General features: G+C 36.1%; 1 protein-coding gene across 2 annotated transcripts; it reads left to right on the top strand.

Annotated features, from left to right (window-relative positions):
• Window positions 1–239: 239 nt before the first annotated feature.
• Window positions 240–17,076, top strand: LOC308272821 (adenosine 3'-phospho 5'-phosphosulfate transporter 2-like; the record flags this gene model as incomplete). Of its 2 annotated transcripts, XM_080709832.1 has the most annotated exons (9): window positions 240–440; window positions 3,127–3,248; window positions 7,627–7,781; window positions 9,172–9,279; window positions 10,080–10,177; window positions 12,810–12,902; window positions 13,299–13,410; window positions 15,609–15,678; window positions 16,923–17,076. In XM_080709832.1, the coding sequence occupies 9 exons, from the start codon at window positions 240–242 to the stop codon at window positions 17,074–17,076; spliced, it is 1,113 nt and encodes a 370-aa protein (XP_080565958.1). The 2 variants fall into 2 exon arrangements, with proteins under 2 accessions (XP_080565958.1, XP_080565959.1); XM_080709833.1 differs by lacking the exon at window positions 12,810–12,902.
• Between the last annotated feature and the right edge of the window lie 4,143 nt (window positions 17,077–21,219).

Below are 21,219 nucleotides of genomic sequence, written 5' to 3'. Positions count from 1 at the left end.
GTTTGGAAACTAAGGAGAATTAATGTAGTGATTCCACAAAGAACGAGCCTTACTTTTACAATTTTAAAGTATAATTTTGATTACCATTTGGAGCATATGACTTTAAGATCTAAACATTTTGCTTTAATTGCATATTTTCTTCTCTAGGACTTGGCAAGGCAGGCAAAAGAAACACTAAAGGAAAAAGACCAGCTCAACAAAGATAATTTTGGAAGCCCTGGATGCAACCAAAAAGAACAATGTATCACAAGTTCAACAAATCCAGGGAATATACCTCTATCACTATGCCATCTGAAAACCAATCAGTGTCATCCCACATTAAGTCAATTGATGACATTGTAGTACTTGGCATAAATCTCCACAAATTTAAAAAACTTACTCAATTTTTTATTTGTGTTTCTGGAGTTTTTATATTTTACCTAATTTATGGATATTTACAGGTAAAAATGTTATTTGCAATCTATTATTTATTTATAGCAATTAGCATCAGTATGAGCACTTAATAGTACTTTTGTCCAAGATATTTTTACTTACAGAATACCAATTGATTCATAAATTTGAGGGTTTTTTTTTTATGGAAGAAAACAAAAGGTCTTCTTAAAATGGCTGCTGAAATACCGAGATCAGAATCTCAGAGTTAAATTTTCAAATGGGAGGAAGGGTATATAGAAAATATCTTGAAAAATTAAACATAAGATCAATTTTAAAATATTATACTTAACAAAATAGATAATTCCAACCCTGTATTAGTTTTTAAAGGAAAACTGCATCAGATGTTGGTAAGGAGATATATGGGAACATAATTTTCCAATAAAATTGATAGCTCAATTCTTGGAGCTCATAATAAAAGCTCAATGTATCAGGATAGTTTGTGCTTTTCTATGGGTATCTTTACATCTTGTGATATTTAAATTCTTTTGTTGGCCGTTGAAGTATTATTGTGTCCTCATTCTTACTGATTTTTTTATCTAACTTCCCCAGAATCTTATTTTTGTTTACACAAAACATCTGTAATATGTAACAGTTTGTTTCTTATTTGCACTGTATTAGGGGATAGTAGTATATATTGGTAAGCAGCAAATTTCTGACCTTTTGTATGGGACTCCATAACATGAGAGAACCTTTAAAATTCAAGAAAAGGAAAGTGATGTATTTTCTTAAAATGATTCTCATACTCATTAGTACTAATAAGTTACAATAATCTTAAAAGTCTTACTCTCTGTTTTTGTCTTAGAGTCAAATTATAAAAGCAGATGTAAATAAACAAGAAAGTAGAATTATGACTTTTAGCTACCTCCCAAAAATGCCATGAAGAATATTAATGTAAAACAAAGACATGACAAAAAATAGTAAATCTTTACAACTGAAGATTGTAGAAAACTTGCTATTTCAATGAGTAGCAATTAGAACTAGAAATTAAAATTTCTTGTTGAACAAAGTTTTTTCCTTTTTTATATCACTATTACAAATAATTAGAGCTGAAGGGAAAGGAAAATTAATTAGAAATTTACCATACAAATTTTATTATATTCACTTTTATTAGTAGTCAGATATTGTAATTTTTAATTCATATGTGCAGAGTTTTACTTCATATTTTTTTGTGTGTGAGGGTATTGGGGATGGAACCCAAGGACATTCTACCTTTGAGCTACACCCCCAGCCCTAGTTTTTATTCTTTCTTTTGAAACAGGATCTCACTGAGTTGCAAAGGGCCTAAGTAGCAGCAGAGGCTGGCTGTGAACCATGATCCTCCTGCCCAAATGCTGGGATTATAAGCAGGCACCACCACGCCTGGCTTGCAAAGTTTTATTTTAAATTACATAAACCACTGCAGATCCTGCTACCATCTTCACTGTGTGAAAACTGACATTGCTCCCTTTACACTTTGTCAAAATAGTTTAAAGAAAATGGTTGTGGTTTGGTAACATGAGTGAAATATGTGTCTCAGTCACACACACACAAGATAAAAAGTTTGATATCAGGTAAATTAAGCCAGATAACCTTATAAGACTACTTCTAGTGACTTGTTAAAATGGTCTATTAACAATTAACATAGATATTATGATCATAACACTGTGTTTGGGCAAATTCTCTCTACAAGGGGAATTTTTACTTGATCTGTGGCTCAAGAATTTCACAAAATACCATTATTGGTATGCAGTGTGTTCCTGCAGGTAAACAGGCCTGAGATGATGTCCTTCTAGTGAAATAGGCTCTTCATATAATAAACAAGGTCTGGACATCCATCTTTTTCATTTTTTGATATGCTTTTACTGGTACGTGGAGATTATGCCTCACAGTGAGGTTCAAGTGGTGCGCACGCGCACACAGCGCTTGCCGTGTGTCGCTCTGGATCCCACCCCTCGCCCTGACATGCTAGTGAGATTGGTAGTGATACCTCCATACATGGACCTGGTGTTACTGAACTGCCTCCTCTTGGAGCCTCCTTTCCCCTCCCGCTCCCCTCCCATCCCCTTCCGCTCTTCTCCTGCTCTCATTCCTCTGAAGTCCCTGTTGTTTACCATTTTCTCTGTAGCTTCCACTTAATGAGAGAAAACACACAACCCTTGACCTGAGATGGCTGATCTCACTGAGCACAATATTCTCTAGTTTCATCTGTTTTCCTGCAATGGCTTAATTTTGTTCTTTATGGCTAAGTAAAATGCCCCTGTGTGCATGTGCTGCGTCTTATTCATGTATCTGTTGGTGGACACCTGGATTGGTCCATAATTTGCTGTTACAGTTGTGCTGTTGTTAACATGGATATGCATGAATTACTATAGTTTTCTGACTTTTAATTCTTTGGAAAGATTCCAAGGAGTGATATGACTGGGTTATACCAATCTTTGGTTTTGGTGTTTTAAATAAAGAAGCAAAGGATAGTGTTTCTTTATATTTACTTATTTCTCTGCTTCCTTTCATACCTAGTCACTTAATGTCTATTATTTGGAAAGAACTAACTTCTAACCTCTAAAATACCTGTCATAAAGCCTGTGGTTTGATTTTTTGGTGAGGGTGGTTGAGAGTATGGCTTGGTTCCTTTGAATATGTTGTGTTTATTATAGATTTACTGTGAAATTGGTCTACCCCTTTGAACTTAACAAAAATATTCATGTCTTTCAACAGGAATTGATATTTTCAGTAGAGGGTTTTAAGTCTCATGGCTGGTACTTTACTTTAGTGCAGTTTGCGTTTTACTCCGTATTTGGCCTAATAGAATTTCAGCTTATTCAGGACAAAAGGAGAAGGTATGTAGTTTGTTTTATTTGTTAATTTTTGGCATGTATTAGTTGATTCTTTATAAAAATAATTTTTAGCATGTTGAATACGCATGTAATTTACATTTCAATTAACATTTATAATCATGAGGTTTGGTTAAAATAATTAACTTACTAAAAAAAATTAATATGGGTCCTCTATACACTGAAAGAAGTCAGGCATCTCTTTAAAATGTAAAATTATAAAATATAATAGGTTAGACACACTTTATGGCAAAGCATATCTTCTTAAAACACAAGAAAGTGTTCAGATACACATAGTTGTTTATAAAGTTCACTGATATCGGTGTGATTGCTGAAAGGTTTTCAGTGTGACTACCATAGAGTGATAAAGAGAAATAATCAGTGTCTGTTTTGAAACCAGTTTTAAATGTGAAGTTAATGTTTTGTTTTATGCTGTATATCCAACTAATATTATCATATAATGTTCAATAGCTCATATTTGATTTCTTAAACATTAGAGAAAGTTTTTTTTTAAGGCAAAAATTACAGATTCAAAAATATCCTTTTTTTTTTTTCCAGTACCGGGGATGGAACCCAAGGACATTCTACCTCCAAGCTGCATCCCCAGCCCTATTTTTTTAGTCTTTTTATTTTTGAAACAGGGTCTCACTGAGTTGTGAAGCGCCTGGCTAAGTAGCTGAGACTGTCTGCAAATCTCGATCCTCTGGTCTCCCATCTCCCGAATGCCAGGATTACAAGCGTGCGCAACCAGCCTGGCTTTGGTAATATCTTTTAAAGTGACAACCATATATATTTGGAAAATGTATGTCTTGAACATGCTTTTAAACATGTAATAAAACATTATAAACAGAAAGTGGAGCCGGGCATGGTGGCACATGCATGTAACCCCAGTTTATGGAAGGCTGAGACAGGAGGATTGCTGTTCGAAGACAGCCTCAGATACTTAGTGAGGCTCTTTACAACTCCGTGAGACCCAGTTTCAAAATAAAGAATAACAAATAGGGCTGGGGTGTAGCTCAGAGGTAGAATGTTCCATCCTTAATACCTCAAAAAATAATAAAAATAAGGAATTTGAGTACAAAGTAGGAATTTTAATATGAAATATTTTTAATAAATGCCATTCTTTCCTATTACATCCTAATAATAGGTATTTCATGTATTGGCAGTTTTAAGTACAATAAAGACTATAATAGTAATATTCTGTCTTTTTCATGTGAATGTTTAATCCTTTAGAAAAAAATTTAACAGTATATGTGTGTGTGTGTGTATAAAATGGTGTTTAAGTATGTATGAAGATAACTTTGTAATTTTAAATATTTAATTCTGTGAAACAAGATTGTTCCTGGAAGAATCTATGTCATATTTGTTCTCATAGATCTAATTTTGTTTCTCAAACTCTTTATTGCCAATAAATTACTATACTAACTATAATAAAAATATTTGAATATGAGAACATCACCTTCCTTATTTTCATGCTCTAAAACCATATATCTGTAGTCGATAGAGACTAATTGAAAAGGAAACCAAACTGATAGGCCTCTGATTGCTTCTAAGATTTAAAAAAAAAAGACACTTGTCTTTGCTAACTGACACAAAGATGTTGTATCTCCATACTGTTAAATTTCAGAAAGCAACCGTTGTCAGTCAGTTACCCGGATGAGATGGGAGTGGGCCGTGCTCATCCCACCTTTAAACCATATTACCAAAACATATCACAGAATAAAATATTCATGTTTAATTTAAACATAAATGAAAGAATTTAGAAGGATTTATAGACAACTGTAATTATGAATTGGAATCTTTTCTTTCCAAGGCACATTAAGTTTTTAAAAACTCATTAAAGGTATGTTACAATGAAAATATGCCAAATCACATTTATTTTTTAACATATACCACTTCTGAATTTATTCAAGTTGACTGTTATTAGACCTTTGTTAAACTTACTGCTTGTTGTTTTCTCCTTTCTACATTTATATAAATAACTGTATTGGAAAGAGAATGGTATTTGAAATTAGAAGGAATGGATTTGATTTTAGGCATTGCTTGGTAATGGCTCTGGTAAGACCTCAGGAAACTTTCTGAAATTCTCAGTTTTATTGAGAATCAAATATGGTAATGTGTACCAAACTATATTGTAAAATATAATATCCTAAATATGCTACTTAATACTTTTTATCAAAAATTATAACTTTATTATTAAATACTTTCAGTTTTAGGCATGGTGGCTTATGCTTGTAATCCCAACATTTGAGAGTCTGAGACAGGAGGATCATGGATAGAGGCCAGCCTCAGCTTCTTAGGCCTTTTGCAACTCAGTGAGACTATGTTTCAAAATAAAGAATGAAAACTCAGGTTAGGGGTGTATGTAGCTCAGAGGTAAAATGTCCCTGGGTTTTATCCCTGGTACACGAAAAAAAAAAAATCAGTTTATAATATAGGAGATCTGTCAAATAGGGTTTGAAGGATTTTTTTAAGATTATAATGTTCCCACTACTTCTTAAGAAGTAGGCAATCAAGGTATTAAATAAAATACAAATCATGAGACTCCTAGAGGCCACCTGATGAAATCCAGCGTTCTCATTTTACCCATGAGGAAAAAGTAACCCAGGGGAGTGCTGAGATCTCCGTGAGATTCTATAGTAAGTTGCTGGCAGAATCCAAACCTTCTGATTTTAGGTACCCTGAGTTTCAAACGGATTTTCTTTCTACCTATACTGTGCTGCTTTTCTAATTATTCCTCTTAATTTTTCTGACCTAACTTTTTTTCTGGCCACTACTGTCTGTGATATATCTTTGAGGAATTTGACCCCTGTGACTTGTATCATTGTCGGGACAAGAGATGCTGCCCTCCTTCGCTGATGAGGAGAGCGAGGGCCTAACCCAGCAGACTGTGTGAACAGGAGTTTGTGTGCACTGATGCGTACTTATGCGTGCCAAGTTATTTCCAGTAGCTTTCAAAGGTTGACTGCTCTGTTAGTACTTGGGTAGGAAAGGCTTCAAAATGCAAATGATGTATTCCAATTGAAATTGTTCAGTAAGTTATTTTACCTTGAGTACCTGACCATAAAAAAGATACGGAGGAATTTTGTTGCTTTGATTTACACATAAACACAGATTCCAAAGTGGGAATGATTTCTAAGTAGCAGCATAATCAAAGTATGTGATTAGTGCCCCATTGCATTCTTCACACCAGTGTACAAGGCTATTATGTAGACCATTAAGTATGCAATCCTTGGGGGCACAGGGATTCAATAATGGCTCAAAATCCTAAAGATGCCACATTTAGAACTTCCTTAAGGAGCCATGTGTAATGGCACACACCAGTAATCCTAGTACTTGGGAAGCTGAACCTGGAGGATCGAGGGTTTGAGGCCAGCCTCAGCATCTTAGCTAGAGCCTGTTTCAAAAATACAAAGAGCTAGCCGGGCGTGGTGGTGCACGCTTGTAATCCCAGCATTTGGGAGGCCAAGATCGGAGGATCAGAGTTTGCAGACAGCCTCAGCTACTTAGTGAGGCCCTCCGCAGCTTAGTGAGAACCTATTTAAAAATAAAGAATAAAAAATAGGGTAGAGGGTGTAGCTAGGAGGTCAAATACCTCTGGGTTCCATCCCCAGCCCCGCAAAAATAAATAAATAAACAAACAAACAAATAAATAAATAAGGCTAGAGATGTAGCTTGGAAGTAGAACACCCCTGGTTTCAATTCCCAGACCCCCCCCCACACACACACATAGTGAATCTCCTTTAGAAAATCTGCATACAGCCAAAATTAAGGTTTGTGATCATGAGAGAGGTACTGTATCTTAAAGTTCATTATTATACTTTCTCACATTCAGATGTGATTTATGAGAGAGTATGGTAATGGCAATTATGTCTTGAGTTTTAAAACACATGTCCTTTTTCTAGAAAAATTTTGCTCAGGTTCTGCTAGCAGAATGAATAGATGTATTTTTCCTAATGCTAGATGGAAAGAGTAGGAAACAATAGAAATTAGAAATTACTGAAAAAGTTAGTTGAGGTGCCCTTTAACATTATGTAGGTCAGTACTTTTTAAAATGGTTTCTTTTTCTCTAAATCTAGCCAAGATAGTTTTTGTCTGTAGAACTGCTGTTGAGAACACTTCAATCCCCATTTAATACCTTCAGTAAAATATCAGTACCTCCTAATATTATTACTTTTTTACACAGTTGATAGGCCTCATTTATGGCTGATTATAGTTCTTTTACATAGTATTTCAACTTTAAGAAGTAATTTTTAGTACCTAGTTTTACTAGTATTTCCAGAAATATTAACCAACAATTAGTATTTACACATTGTAAATACATTATCTTAAAGTAGTATGAATTGGGTCCCAAAATGAAGGTCTTAAAAATTGTCTTTTACAGAATACCAGGAAAAACCTACATGATAATAGCTTTTCTAACTGTGGCTACTACGGGGTTATCAAACACTTCTTTGGGCTACCTGAATTATCCTACCCAAGTCATCTTCAAGTGCTGCAAATTGATTCCTGTTATGCTAGGCGGAATTTTTATTCAAGGTATAGTAATGATATATTTTCATACTACTTGAAACTAATAGGCTATGTTATGGCATCTAGCATTAGGAAAAACATTAAATGTCTATAATATTTGTGGTGAGCATTTTAAGTATAATAATTCTGAGTGATATCTTATAAAAGTAAGAAACTATAAAAACACTCATGCTTCTCTGGTATACATCAGTATTTGAAATCAGTAATTTAGACTTAAAAAAAGAAAAAATATTTTGTTTTATTATTTTACTTTGGAATTTAACACATTCTGATTCACATGTTGAAGACCCAGGTCAAAAGTACCTGGAAAGTTCCTCTTTTTAATTCATTCGTTTTCCTTCCTCCACTGCACAGTGGACCGTTTTCTTACATTGAAGTAAAGCTTGATCTGAGTAGAACTGTTTTCTTATAGCCATGCTGACTGGCTGGTGTTTAAAGTCCCTGCTAAGCTATAAGCTGTGTGAAGTTACCGGGAGAAGAGGCAGCTAGAGCAACAAGCAGTAAACGAGTTGTTCTTCCCATTCACTCTTACAGGGGTGTTCATATTTCAGTAATTGAGTACGTCTGCGTCATTTAAGGCCTTATTCAACCTGATTTCATTTTATGCATTTCCCAAAATAGATCTTTTAAAATGAAAGTGTGTATTATAACAACTTCACATACCATTTCAGGGTAATGGTCCACATAGGAAAAAATGTTCATATCAATATTTATTAAAATTACATTTACCATTTAGATTTGGCACATAATTCCTTGTAGTCCTTACAAAAAGTTAGACTACATTTCTTAAAAGATATGGATGTAGTAAAATAAGCTAATGCTTCTTCCCTGCCTACATGTTAATATGTAATAGCATTTGTAAACTTAGAAACCATGAGAGAAAATTTATAACCTTTTATTACCTATTAAGTTTAAAAAACACTATCTTCTATAATATTTTTAAATATTTGTAATGCACATTATTCTTGTCATTTTTTGCCAAAATCATGTACCACATACTGTGTTTGAGTCAGCAGTGGACACATATCCGAAGGTAGCCCCGTAAGTCAGTGTCACTCAGCCATCATAGCCGTCTTGGTGTAAGTATACTCCAGTGCACAGCAGCAGAATCATCTGAAGATGCACCTCTCAGGGCATATCCTGGCCATTATGACCTTTTGTATTTTATTCACTATCAGATAAAGTAGGACCTCATTTCTTACTTAGGGACGTTGGTGCCCACTCATAATTTAATCATCAGAAGCCCTTCTCTGACTGTTTCATGCCTTGACCTAGATGTTCTTCACATTTTGGGCACTAGATATGAAAAACAGATCCCTGCTCTACTTGCTAAGCACATAGCTCTGACATTTTGGATACTTGCATATGAGACGTGGATGACCTTTGTTTTACATAGGGAAGCGGTATAACATTGCAGATGCGTCTGCTGCAGTCTGTATGAGCCTCGGCCTGATCTGGTTTACTCTTGCGGACAGCACGACTGAACCCAACTTCAACCTGACAGGTATTTATATACATATACTGTGTTCCTAGATTTTATAGGCCTTTTACTCTACAGTAAGAATCTCTAAAATTTCATAAGGATTCTAAATGATGGCATGATGTATGTGATTCTCATATCTACCATGAGACGTTCACACTTCCCATCACAACTCTGGAAATACAATAGTTGTAAAACTGAGGGAACTCATTAAAAATATGAAAAGATTCTGCACTTCAGTTGCTTCAGAAGATCCTAAGTTTGGGTGCTCTTTTAAATAAAATAGCTTATAAGGCACAGAGAATATGTATTATGTATATTATAAATATGGTTTATTCAAAAAAGAAACTATAGCGAATTCTAGTCAGGAACCATCAAAGAAAAGACCTTTAGAGCTGCCTCCATGTGTATGTTTTAAATTGGACATTTTAGTAACATAGGCATTCTTTTATGATTTTTCTTTTTATATTTTTCACCTAGCTGACTAACCACGAATCCCTGCAAATCATCTAAGAATTTCTTCTATATTTGCTTAAAAGTAATTCTTTTAAACATATAATCTAGGATAAAAGTATAACTTATTTAAAAGGATGTGGAAATGCAGTCATGATGACATTAATCCAATTTATTAGTGTTAGTTACTTATTTTGTTTTACTCTCAACTGCTAATTTGCAACTGGTTGTGGTTAAAAGTATTTAGCTTTATGGAGCAAATGTTGTTGAAGATTTGCTTTTGGTTTTTAGCCCACTTTAATATGTGATAGAACTTGATCATGGTCTCTGTGTTTAAATAAGGCAGTTGTTTCTTTTCTACCTCCTCGAAGGCATAATGCTTATCTCCCTGGCACTATGTGCAGACGCCGTTATTGGGAACGTTCAGGAGAAAGCCATGAAACTGCATAATGCTTCGAATTCCGAAATGGTAAATACTCTTGCACATTTTTCTTCATGCCAGACAGACTAAAAGATGGTGACATACGTAATTTTTTGAAATAAAATATCAAAGACTTGGATTGTATAATAATAATTGTTTATTATTATTTTTATATGAGCAACACATTCAGGAATATATTTCATAAAAGTAATACATTAAAAGAAGGTAAAAAAAGTACCATTACAACTGCTAACAATTTATTGTTTGATTTATTTCCTCATTCATTTACACTTTTTTCCTTATTAAGAGAGTCTTTTGCTATGCTGTTTGCTTGCCTTTTTGTATTGAGTGTTATTTTACATGTAGAAGTTAAAATTTTTATATGGTCCAGTTGATTTGTATCTTCATGGCTTTTACTGTCATGGTTAAAAAGGACTTTTCTGATTTTTTTCTTCAATATGGCTACCCATAAGTCCCAATTATGTGTATTGAATAATATGCTTTTTCAGCTTCTTTTAAATGCCTTCTCTATTATTATTATCACATTCTGATATAGGGTACAGAATTAAATTCTCTTGAATTTATTTCTGTATCAGTACATATACTAATACCAGCTTTATCATACATTTACCATCTCTTAGGACTAGCCACCATTGTTCCTTTTCTCTTTCAGAATATTACTACCAATAGTTATTCTTGGGTGTTCATACCCCCCCAAACTAGAAATCCCATTGGTATTGTGATTGGTATGGCATTGAATTATAAATTAATTTAGGGAAGCCGGGCGTGGTGGCACACGCTTGTAATCCCCGCGCTTGGGAGCCAGAGACAGGAGGATCGCACGGGTTCGAAACGAGCCTCAGCTACTTAGTGGGGCTCTCAGCAACTTAGTGAGACCCTGTTTCCAAATAAAATATAAAAAAAAGTCTGGGAGTATAGCCCGGAGGTAGAAAGCCTCTGGATTCCACCCCCAGTGCCACCAAATGAATTAATTTAGGGAAAATGGCATCTATACACTTGATTCTTGCATCCAAGAATAAGGTATGTCTTTCTTTTTTCAAGTGGGTTTTTTTTTTTACTATCTATTAAAATTTTTAATTTTCTTTATATAAATCTAGCATGTTTCTTAAAGTTATTTTTAGGTCTTCTTTTTGATGCTTTTACTGTAAATATTCTTTTTCTTTCAATGTATCTTCTAACATGTTTTTATTTATATATAAGAAAGTATGGTGTGTGTGTGTACACTTTAAGGACATATAGTAATATTCTTTCCTGCTACTGTCTCAGCACAGAGTAGGGCATCTTCAGGCATTTTCTTGGTCATCATCACAACTCTTTCTAGATAAGGTAAAGATGGCCTCAGAGAAAATTTAAAGAAATGCACGCAATGTAAAAATTAATAAAATGCAGTGACTTAGTGGTCAGTTTTGAAATAAAGTAGCCTCATTTATTTATTTATTTATTTTTGCATGTCTGCGATGGAAGCCAGGGGCATTCGACCTCTGAGCTACATCCAGCCCTATTTTTTATTCTTTATTTTGAAACAGGGTCTCAGTCTCCCAAGGGTAGCCTCATTTCACATCGTAGCTTTACTAGCTCTCATTTGGGGAAAATTACTTAATATATCTAAGTTTTAGGATTTTTTAACATATACTTTCATTGTTACTTTTTTTCCAGTATTGGGGATTGAACCCGGGGGCATTCTACCTCTGAGCTACCCCAGCCCTACGTTTTATCCTTTATTTTGAAATAGGGTCTCACTAAGTTGCAGAGGACCTCACTAAGTAGCTGAGGCTGGCTGCCTCCAATCCTCCTGTCTCAACCTCCAGGTACTGGGATTACAAGCATGTGTCATCATGCTGGGCTTATTGTTACATTATAATTATAATCCTGGTGAAGTTCAATGTCATATAAAAACCATGCCCACAGGTCTTGGTGTGTTTCCTTCAGGTCCCACCCACTACTCCCCATACATAATAGTGAGATGGGTAGTGATACCTTCATACATGGGCACACCATAATTCACACATAGGCAGTCCATAATTAGAACTCTTTCATCAGTTCTTCCTTTTCCTTTTAAATTTTTCATTTAAAAATTGGTATTGAGCACTGGATTAAGAGTATCTATCTCTTGGTGGTGTGAGTAATCTTATAGATCAGTAGCACAGAAACTGACACAGCAGGTGTTCAAGTCTAATACTGTTCTTCCTATTGCTGAGACTGTGTAAAGACCATAGTAAACTAAGACAAAAAGGCTGGCAAGAAATTGAGAAATAGATATGCTATCAACTGCTTGTTGGCTTTTGTTTTAATATCATTTGCAAACAGCATTTAGTTTTTTTTTCATGTTTCATAAGTAGATTTAAGGATTTTATTTTGTTTATATTTTTAGTCTACTAACATTAAAATCAGATTTAAATTCACCAGGCAAGAAATGAATAATTATGTAAGTATATGTGAAAAGATGAGTAGCACTGTATTACTGGGTACATAAATTGAAGTTGTAGATTAATAGGACATTGGTATCAACCATCATTTCCAGAAAGTTAGGCCATGTGGAAATGATGTTACTTTACAAAGGTTTTGTTTTACACACTTAATTGAGTAAATTAATTGAGCTCTATATTTAAAGCTTTCATTTTCCACTTTGGATTTGATAGTATTTTTTTATCTACTTTAGGTTTTCTATTCGTATTCAATCGGTTTTGTGTACATTTTCTTGGGATTGACATGCACTAATGGATTAGGCCCTGCAGCAATATTTTGTTCAGAGGTAAATACCAATCACTTCTTTAAAAAATAAACATCTTTTATTACATAGATTTTCCTATATTTCTAATTTTCCTAGTTCAAAAAGACTATTGACATAATTTGATAACTAATGTAATATATTGCAAATCAAAGATTATTTCAGAAATTAAATGATTGATATTTAAATTTATCTTATCATATCCCTGTAAGTTAATTTTTAAGCAGTTCATAATGGAGAAGTTGAGGAATTTTAATTTCATCATTATTTTTCCACTAAACCAAAAGTAGCATGTGCTTGACGGCATCATCAAATGGCTCAGCATTGCTTAAGAAGTTGATAGAATTAGAGGTAGTGTTTCGTTTGTAGGACCTCGGGTTTGTTTTGTATTCTCCTTACAGGCACTTTCCTTTGTTGCAGGATCCTCTCAGGACCTATGGTTATGCTTTCCTTTTTTCCCTCACTGGGTATTTTGGAATATCCTTTGTGCTGGCGTTGATAAAAAATTTTGGTGCCCTCGTTGCTGTCACAGGTAGGATGGATTCACTGGTTTAGATTATGAAATAAGCATTTGTATCTTTATTGGTACTCTTTTCCAAAAAATAAGGATAATACCTCTTCTTCATTGAAAAGAAAATGTTATAGTACACCAGTTTATTCTTTGGTTTGTGGCATTTTTTTTAATTTTTAAGAAAGATGGCATTTCATCTTAATTTCTTACTCTAAGTTTGATTTTTTATTTGTCTTTCTGTGGAGCTGGAGATGGAACCCAGGGCCTGGAGCATGTTCCACAACCACTCTGCCACTGAGCTATGCCTCCTTCTCTCAAGGCTTACTTGAAAGTTAAATGTATACATTTTTCTTAATAGTAACCTTGAAGCCAAGTGTAGTGGGGCACGCTTGTAATCCTCGAGTTTGGGAGTCTGAGACAGGAGGATCATGCAGGTTCAAAGCCAACTGTGCTGGATTAAGAGACACTGTTTCCAAATAAAAATATAAAAATGAGTCTGGCAGTAGAGCCCGGAGGTAAAGGGGTTCCAGGAACCCCAGTACCAACAAAATAATAATAAATAAATAAATAAATAAAATAAAAAATAAAGAGTAACCTTGAAAAGCATTAGAAAAATTTTCTGTAAAAGTATAGTGGTATGAATACCTTCAAAGAAAATACCACCATTATATACTTTTAATTTATTACCAAAGTTGCAGTTCTCTTGCATTTTAAATAGGATAAGTTCATTTTAAACAAAGCTTTTTAGACCTTTCACATATATTTTCTGAAACAACAACCAGATTAGCTATTCTTTTCACTAATAATTATGTACCTGCTCTGTGCAGGGACTTTGCTTGGCACTCTAGAGGATTGAAGGCTGAATTTGTTCTGCTTTAGAGGAGTCTATAGCCACATGATGGTCTGGTGACAGGTTTGGTGCGCTTTCCCACAGCTGTGAGATGCAGTGCTTGTCGTGCTGGTGTGGGCAGCTTTTCCCCTCCTCTCTTTCTCTTATGTTAAAGCCAGAGGCGATCGTAATTAAATATACACATAGCCCTTATTATATACAAGATGCCATTCTAGATATTTTACATATATCGATCATTTTAATCTTATAACAATCCTAAAAAAAAGGCACTATTAATGTTCCATTTGACACATGGATAAACTGAGGCTCCGGGAGGTTGACTTATCTCTTGGGCAGTGAGAGTCAGGATTCCAACCAGGGTCGTCTGACTCGTACCGCTATTGTATTGTACTGCCTCCTGAGCTAGTGTGAAGAGTCCATATCCTCAGTAACCCAGGCTCCTTCCGCCTGCTCTGCCATCATCATATGCCTGCCAGGAGTGGGGTGAGTAAGAGAAGATAAGAAACATACTCTTCTCTTTATGGAAACTGCCGAAGGAACCACACTCCTAGCAATAGCACATCTCACATTTCATTGGCACGTGACCATACTTTTTGGTAGGAGAGACTGGAGCATATGCCCAGCTAAAACTAGGGTTCATCTACTAAAAGTAGGTACTGGGAATCAGGCTCTGACACTTCTTACCAGGACTGTTTCTTCACTTGGCATTCTTTCATTCATACATTGAATATTATTAAGTGCCAGGAACTGTAGACTCTTGGAATATAAGGATCAATGAGAAGAAAGTAAGTAAAGCACACATTCTCTGGGGAAACAGCAGTGCACACTGATGTGGGGGAAGGGCTATAATGGAGACGTGGGTGTAGTTCCTTCTCTGCCTGGGCGAAAGGACGACGGTTTCAGGCCTTATGGCAGACTTCAGGTGTAATACCTAGAAAGACAGGGAAAATTAATACAAATACATGATATGGATTATACAAATTACTCATCTTACAGAGATAATCACTATGAAGATTAGTATATTCTTTGCTATTTTTAGTGAATAACTCCTGGTCTACCTACTCATATCTTCCTTAGGAAAGCCCTTCTTTTCTGCCACTCAATTCTCTTTAAGGGATGATGGCCCCATAGTACCCGGTTTGTATTGAGTACTTATTACAGTTGTACTTTAACTATATTAATGTCTGTTCCTGATAAAGCCCAAAGCCCCATAACAGGAACAAGTGGCTGGTTGTCTTCTGCCTTACAGTGCTCCTGGACCTCACATGATTCTGACATATCTTCAGCTATAAGTATTTGTTGAGTAAATTTTTTCTAAAATATTACCAGTGTAGTAGGCACATTCTAAACCAAGTCTTTGCCTCTACAGTGACAACAGGAAGAAAAGCAATGACCATTATACTTTCATTTGTGTTCTTTGCTAAACCGTTCACATTTCAGTAAGTACTTTTTACTCCTAAGTTTTCAGTTTTTAGACTTTGTTTCGCATTCCCCCTTTAACAGCCTTATCATCAACCTTTACTCTTTTGCAGAAAGTGTGTTAATTTTCGTGTAAATTAATGTAATTATTAGGCTTTATAGAGTCCTCATCTTGAATTTTTATATGTTGAAGAGTCTTCTGCTATTTTAGAAATGTTACAATTTCTTGTTTTAAATTTATCATTTTGTATACTTAAATTTCCTCACCAGAGCTCAGTGCATATATGTCCCTGTTTCCAGGATAATGAATAAATGTGAGTGGTGTATGCGCTGTGGAGATTAAGGGACTCCCTCCTCCCTAGGGCAGGCATTTAAACTATGTATTTGTAGTGCACGCTTTTACAATTATTTATTTATATCCTCTTTCCATAAAGGATTCAAGGTAGAAGAGTACTTGGTAAATTGTGTCTTATTAACATATTTAATTAGTGGCTTTCTGTGGAAACGTTTGCTATTCTCTGTATGACCTAGTCTATATTTGAAGGAAGTGTTATTTAAACTTATATTGTCTGGTAATTGTGAAGTTTCGAATTCCAACTTACCATTTTTAACATAAATTTCCATTAATATATTACAAATGATTTGTTGTCTGTAAATTACTTTTTCTTCCTGCATGAGAGAAATTACAATACAGTAATTAAATTACAGTGATTTCCCTACTTTCTGAGGGATGTGTTTCTTTTATATTCTACCCAGTAGAACAAATAGTTGGACTGCTGAATTGAATTCCCAAGACAGCCTTTGATAGGTTGACAAGTCCCGTGTTTTAGATATAATCTTAAGACTTTTGTTAGGGGCTTGGGCTTTAAATATGCCATTATTCCCAAATGAGTATTATTTTGTTAAAATAAAAAAACTTTTCCATATACATATGTGTGTGTGTGTGTACATATATATGAGAATATGTTTACACATGTGACAAGGGTTTCTATGTATAGAAAAAGATTTTACAAAATATTATACAAAATATAAGTATATAATACATAAATATGTAGTAAAATATAACTATATATACTTAACATGAAATATATGGAATTCAATCTAATTTCATCTGAAAGTACTTTCTTAATGTTATTGTAGACCTCTAGTAGCATAACTTTATTTTATTGAAGAATTATTTTGAACTGACCACCAATTCTCTTGTTAGCAATAAATTGTTACATTGTTAATTGTAACACTTTTTTCTGTATTTATTTTTTCTTAGGTATGCATGGTCTGGATTACTATTTGCCCTTGGTATATTTCTCAGTGTTTACAGCAAAAAAAAACTGGATAAAATAAGACTACCACCACTGAATACTCTGATGAACAAATCAGTAGAAATGAAAAAGTCAAGGATGTTGGAGCAAACTGTATAGACACTGATTTGTCTTGTTTAAAATAGAACTTTAAGGGAACATTTTTAAATTAATTTTTCAAAAGGATTGTTTTAAAAACCAAAGGGTCTGAAGGCTGCTGCCCATCTGGATGGACTGCGTGTGAAGTAGCTTCCAGGCCTCAGCCTTTTTTCAGCACATTTTTTGGATTGTTTCACTTCTGAAGCAATTGAGAGCCGCACCTAGCACACTTTACAATAAGATTCCAATATGAAGGACTGTACTTCCTAGCAGTTTCTTGAGAATTTCACTGGAAATGGACCATTCTGAAAGACTGATCAAATATCAATATGACATCAGAAACATTGTTAACACCGATATGTAATAGCACAGTTCTGTCTTCATTCCGCTTTGGTGATATTTAAATTGATTCTCTGTTATAAGATAAGAGTAAGCTGATGATTTAAAGTCTGGAGAGAATAGCATTCATTATAAGTAAAGTTATCTTTTGTTTGTTTAAGGAATGTGTTAATAGAATTTTGTTCTAGAGAAGTAGAAGTATTAATCTGAGCTTTAAAACTTGTTTTACTCTCATACATAAAAATATTCTTCATAGAAAACACGCCGTAAGTTTTAGGTAGAATACAGGCAAGGCAGTAAAAGCAGCAGCATCCTACATCCCGCTACATCCCGTCAGTATGCGTCACAAGAATAGTTTGCTCCTGGTCACAAAAGAAGTATTGGAAGAATCACGAGTTGGACTTGTTAACTGAGAGGAAAGCAGTTGACATGGCCCATGTCCCTGGCTCCAGGAAGACGGCCTCTGAATCCTTGGAGTTTCCCAAGTGATAAGGTCCCTCAGTTGTTTCAGACTCAGGGCCAGCCATGCTGGAAAAACTTAAGGATGTGGCTATGGGGTTGGGGTTTTGAGGGACATCAAAGCGGCCAACCTCCAGGGAGAGGAAGGAAGCTGAAGGTGAGGCTCGGTCAATCAGATGGGCAACGTTTAATCGGTGAACCATATGGCCACACACTGGTCTCCAATGGAGAACCACACTGATGCTCGGGAGCGTTTCCTTGGTTAAGACTCATCCCGAGAACAGGGAAGCTAAGCACTGCAGCCCTCCTTGACCTGGCCCCATGGGTCTTTCAGCTTGTCTTGATTGGTACCTTTACAGTAAAACTGTGTTAGGAAGTACACTTCAAGTTGTGGTACATTGGACCAGAGGGGATACAAGCCCTGTACTTGTTACCAGTTTAGGGACCCTATCACTTGGGAAGCTCCAAGGATTTAGAGCCTGTCTATCCTTCCAGCACTTAATTCTTCCAATACTTCGTTTGTGACCAGGAGCATATTATTCTTGTGATGCATACTGATGGGGTGCAGGATGCCATTGCTTTTACTATCTTGCCTATATTCTACCTAAAGTGTGAGTGCTGGGGGATCCCAGGTTTGCAGTTGGTGTGTGTAATGAGAGCAGCCATTGGAGACTGTCTGGTTCTTGACATTGCACTTAACTCCAGGTACTTGGGCTCAGATTTCCACTACAGGTTATCAGTCAAATAACAGTTGTTACTCTTAGCATTTTCTGGGCTCTTAACCAATTCCCAAGTGCTTTTTATCTTAAGCTCTCTTTTGTTTTTGTGTGTGTGTGGTGCTAGAGATTGAACTCAGGAGCACTGTACTCTGAACTACATCCCCAGCCCCATTTTATTTTTATTTGAAAACAGGGTCTTGTCAGGTGTTTGAGACCCTCACTAAGTTGCTGAGGCTGGCCTTAAACCTGTGTTCCTCCTGTCTCAGCCTTCCAAGTACTGGGATTAGAGGCATGTGCTACCACTACCATATTCATCTTAAGCCCTCTGTTTTGTAGATTCTGAACCTACTTTAATTCTAGATTCTTCTTCAAAGGGTGTAGAATTGTTGCAAAATCTGACCAGGATAATGGGCTAAATGTTGCTTAGCATTGCAAGTACTTATGAATTATAAAATCACATGTGCCCTCTAAGCTACGTTGTTATCACTCTATCAGATTCACTTAAATGCATCTTCATACTCAAAACCTTTGCTGTTTCTTTCCTAATTAAGCACTTGATGAGTTTCCCTATTATATTTTTGAACAAGTTTTTTTCCTACTGTTGGAGTGATGTTAGAGTCTTTAGAGCTCCCCCTCCCCCGCATAGAACTAAAAACTGTTACCCTCTATCTGCAAGTGACATCTGGTTTTACAACCCCGCCTGGATGCAGGCATGGGTGACTAGGCACATACCCTGTACTTCTTTTCCTCCAAACTTATCTTCTTTAACTCACTTTGGAAATCCCTCAGATTGAAAGATTGCCACGCCGAGAGCACTGCCTACGTGATTGTGATTAGGAAGGCCAACAGAGGACGCCCCACAGCTCGCTGCTCGCTCCCCCACGGGAGGGGTCGCTTCTTGGCGGGCTATGAAGTGGGGATTGACCTTCAAACTTATTTGCTGTAACTCACTTTTGGAATGAGCTTCTCTTTAAAATCATTGGCTGTGAATATCGCACGCGCTTCTCTTTAAAATCATTGGCTGTGAATATCACGTGCGCGGGCCCTGATGTAACGCCCTGGGGGGGCTATAAAAGGTGCAGCCTGGAAGCGCTCAGGGTCTTAATTGACTCACCGGACCTGTGTGCCCATGTGAGAGGCTCGACCCTGGCTAGCCAGTTTTTTTTTTTTTTTTAAATAAACTGCTTGCGATTTGCATTCCCTGACGGGTCCTCTGTTATTTTAAGGTGGGGCGCCTCCCCAGACCCCAACACTACTTTTATTCTGCTTTTCATTTATCTCTGTTGTACGTCATTGTATCAGCCCTATTGAACCAGCCATCATAAACTTTTTAAACAGGTAATGTAGCATCACTAGCATGACTGCTTCATTGCTATTATACTTGTTCATTTTCACAGGGCCAAGTATGAACCAGGCATTATACTAGATTATGTTTCTTCAACATGTGCACAGAGGAATGAGAAAGGGAAGGATAAAAATCAACATGAGGTGGTTTTAACATCATGCTGGGCCATAGCATTTCGATACCTCAAGACACCTGGAGAAGAGTAAAGAAGGAGTCCCCAAATCAACCCCCTGAGGGATAGAAGTAGGCACCTTTATTCACAGGCTGTCATTAATGGATTGCTGCCTGAGGGCATCAATTAACCAAAAAACCTACCCTGGGGGAGATGTATGTATTAGGAGGTTCTTTGGGCCTCTGAAACATCAGAAGAGCAAAGGGCAAACAAACAAGAAACCAGAGTGCAGACTTGAGGGGAGACTTAACCACTTTCAAACTACCTGCACAGTGTAAGCAAGAAGTTGATAGCCATCCTCACCCTCTTCTGCCCTCTGTTCTAGATTTATTTCACCTGTGACCTATTGCTGCAGCTGATGGCTTCCCTATAGGATGATGGAGACATCTGAGCTTTCAGTTACTGTGCCCTTAAATCACTACTGCTGCAATTGGCAATTTGTCATTTGCACTGGGCATGAGACAGTCCAGTGAATACCCCAGCTTTATACACATACAGCCTTTTTGTCTTTATTATTTCCAACATAATATTAAATCTTTTTATGTCACAAATTCTTATAAGAATCTGAATCTCTTCTCTACCTGCTTGTCCAACAATACAAGACACCCGACTAATAGTCTGTAGTCATTACTTTAATTTATATGGCTCCTACTTTATTTCCTGGCCAAAGAGCTCTTTCATGGAGACCAGAATCTCTAATGAAATAATTAAGTGAGAAGCACAAATTCTGCCATTGAGTTACTACGAGGTTTTATGAAAAGGGCCAGTTCCATTTCCACTTCTTGGTTCCCAGGCTCATGTTCTGAAGTTATTAGGGGAAACAAGACCTATCTCTTAGCTGTTGGTTGTGTGAGTAGAAGTAGCCTGGACAATAGCATCCCAACCGTCTTGGGGTATTTGTTCTAAGAGTCTTGCTGATGTTCATCAGACCAAGTCAATGTGCTATCAGGCTAACTGCCTCCAGGTGATACAATATATGTAGGAACAGTGAATCCCTTGGTCATGTGCCATTGTTCCACCTCCCTTACCTTAAAGTGTCTCCTTTACTCAGTGGCAATATGTCAGTGTAATGGTTTGAATGAGAATGTCTCCCTAGTACTCACAGAAACAAGGAGCAATAATGGAAGTAG

Source organism: Muscardinus avellanarius (assembly GCF_963383645.1).
Source record: "Muscardinus avellanarius genome assembly, chromosome: 14".
NCBI classification, from domain to species: domain Eukaryota; kingdom Metazoa; phylum Chordata; class Mammalia; order Rodentia; family Gliridae; genus Muscardinus; species Muscardinus avellanarius.
This window is presented reverse-complemented; position numbering and strand designations above follow the sequence as displayed.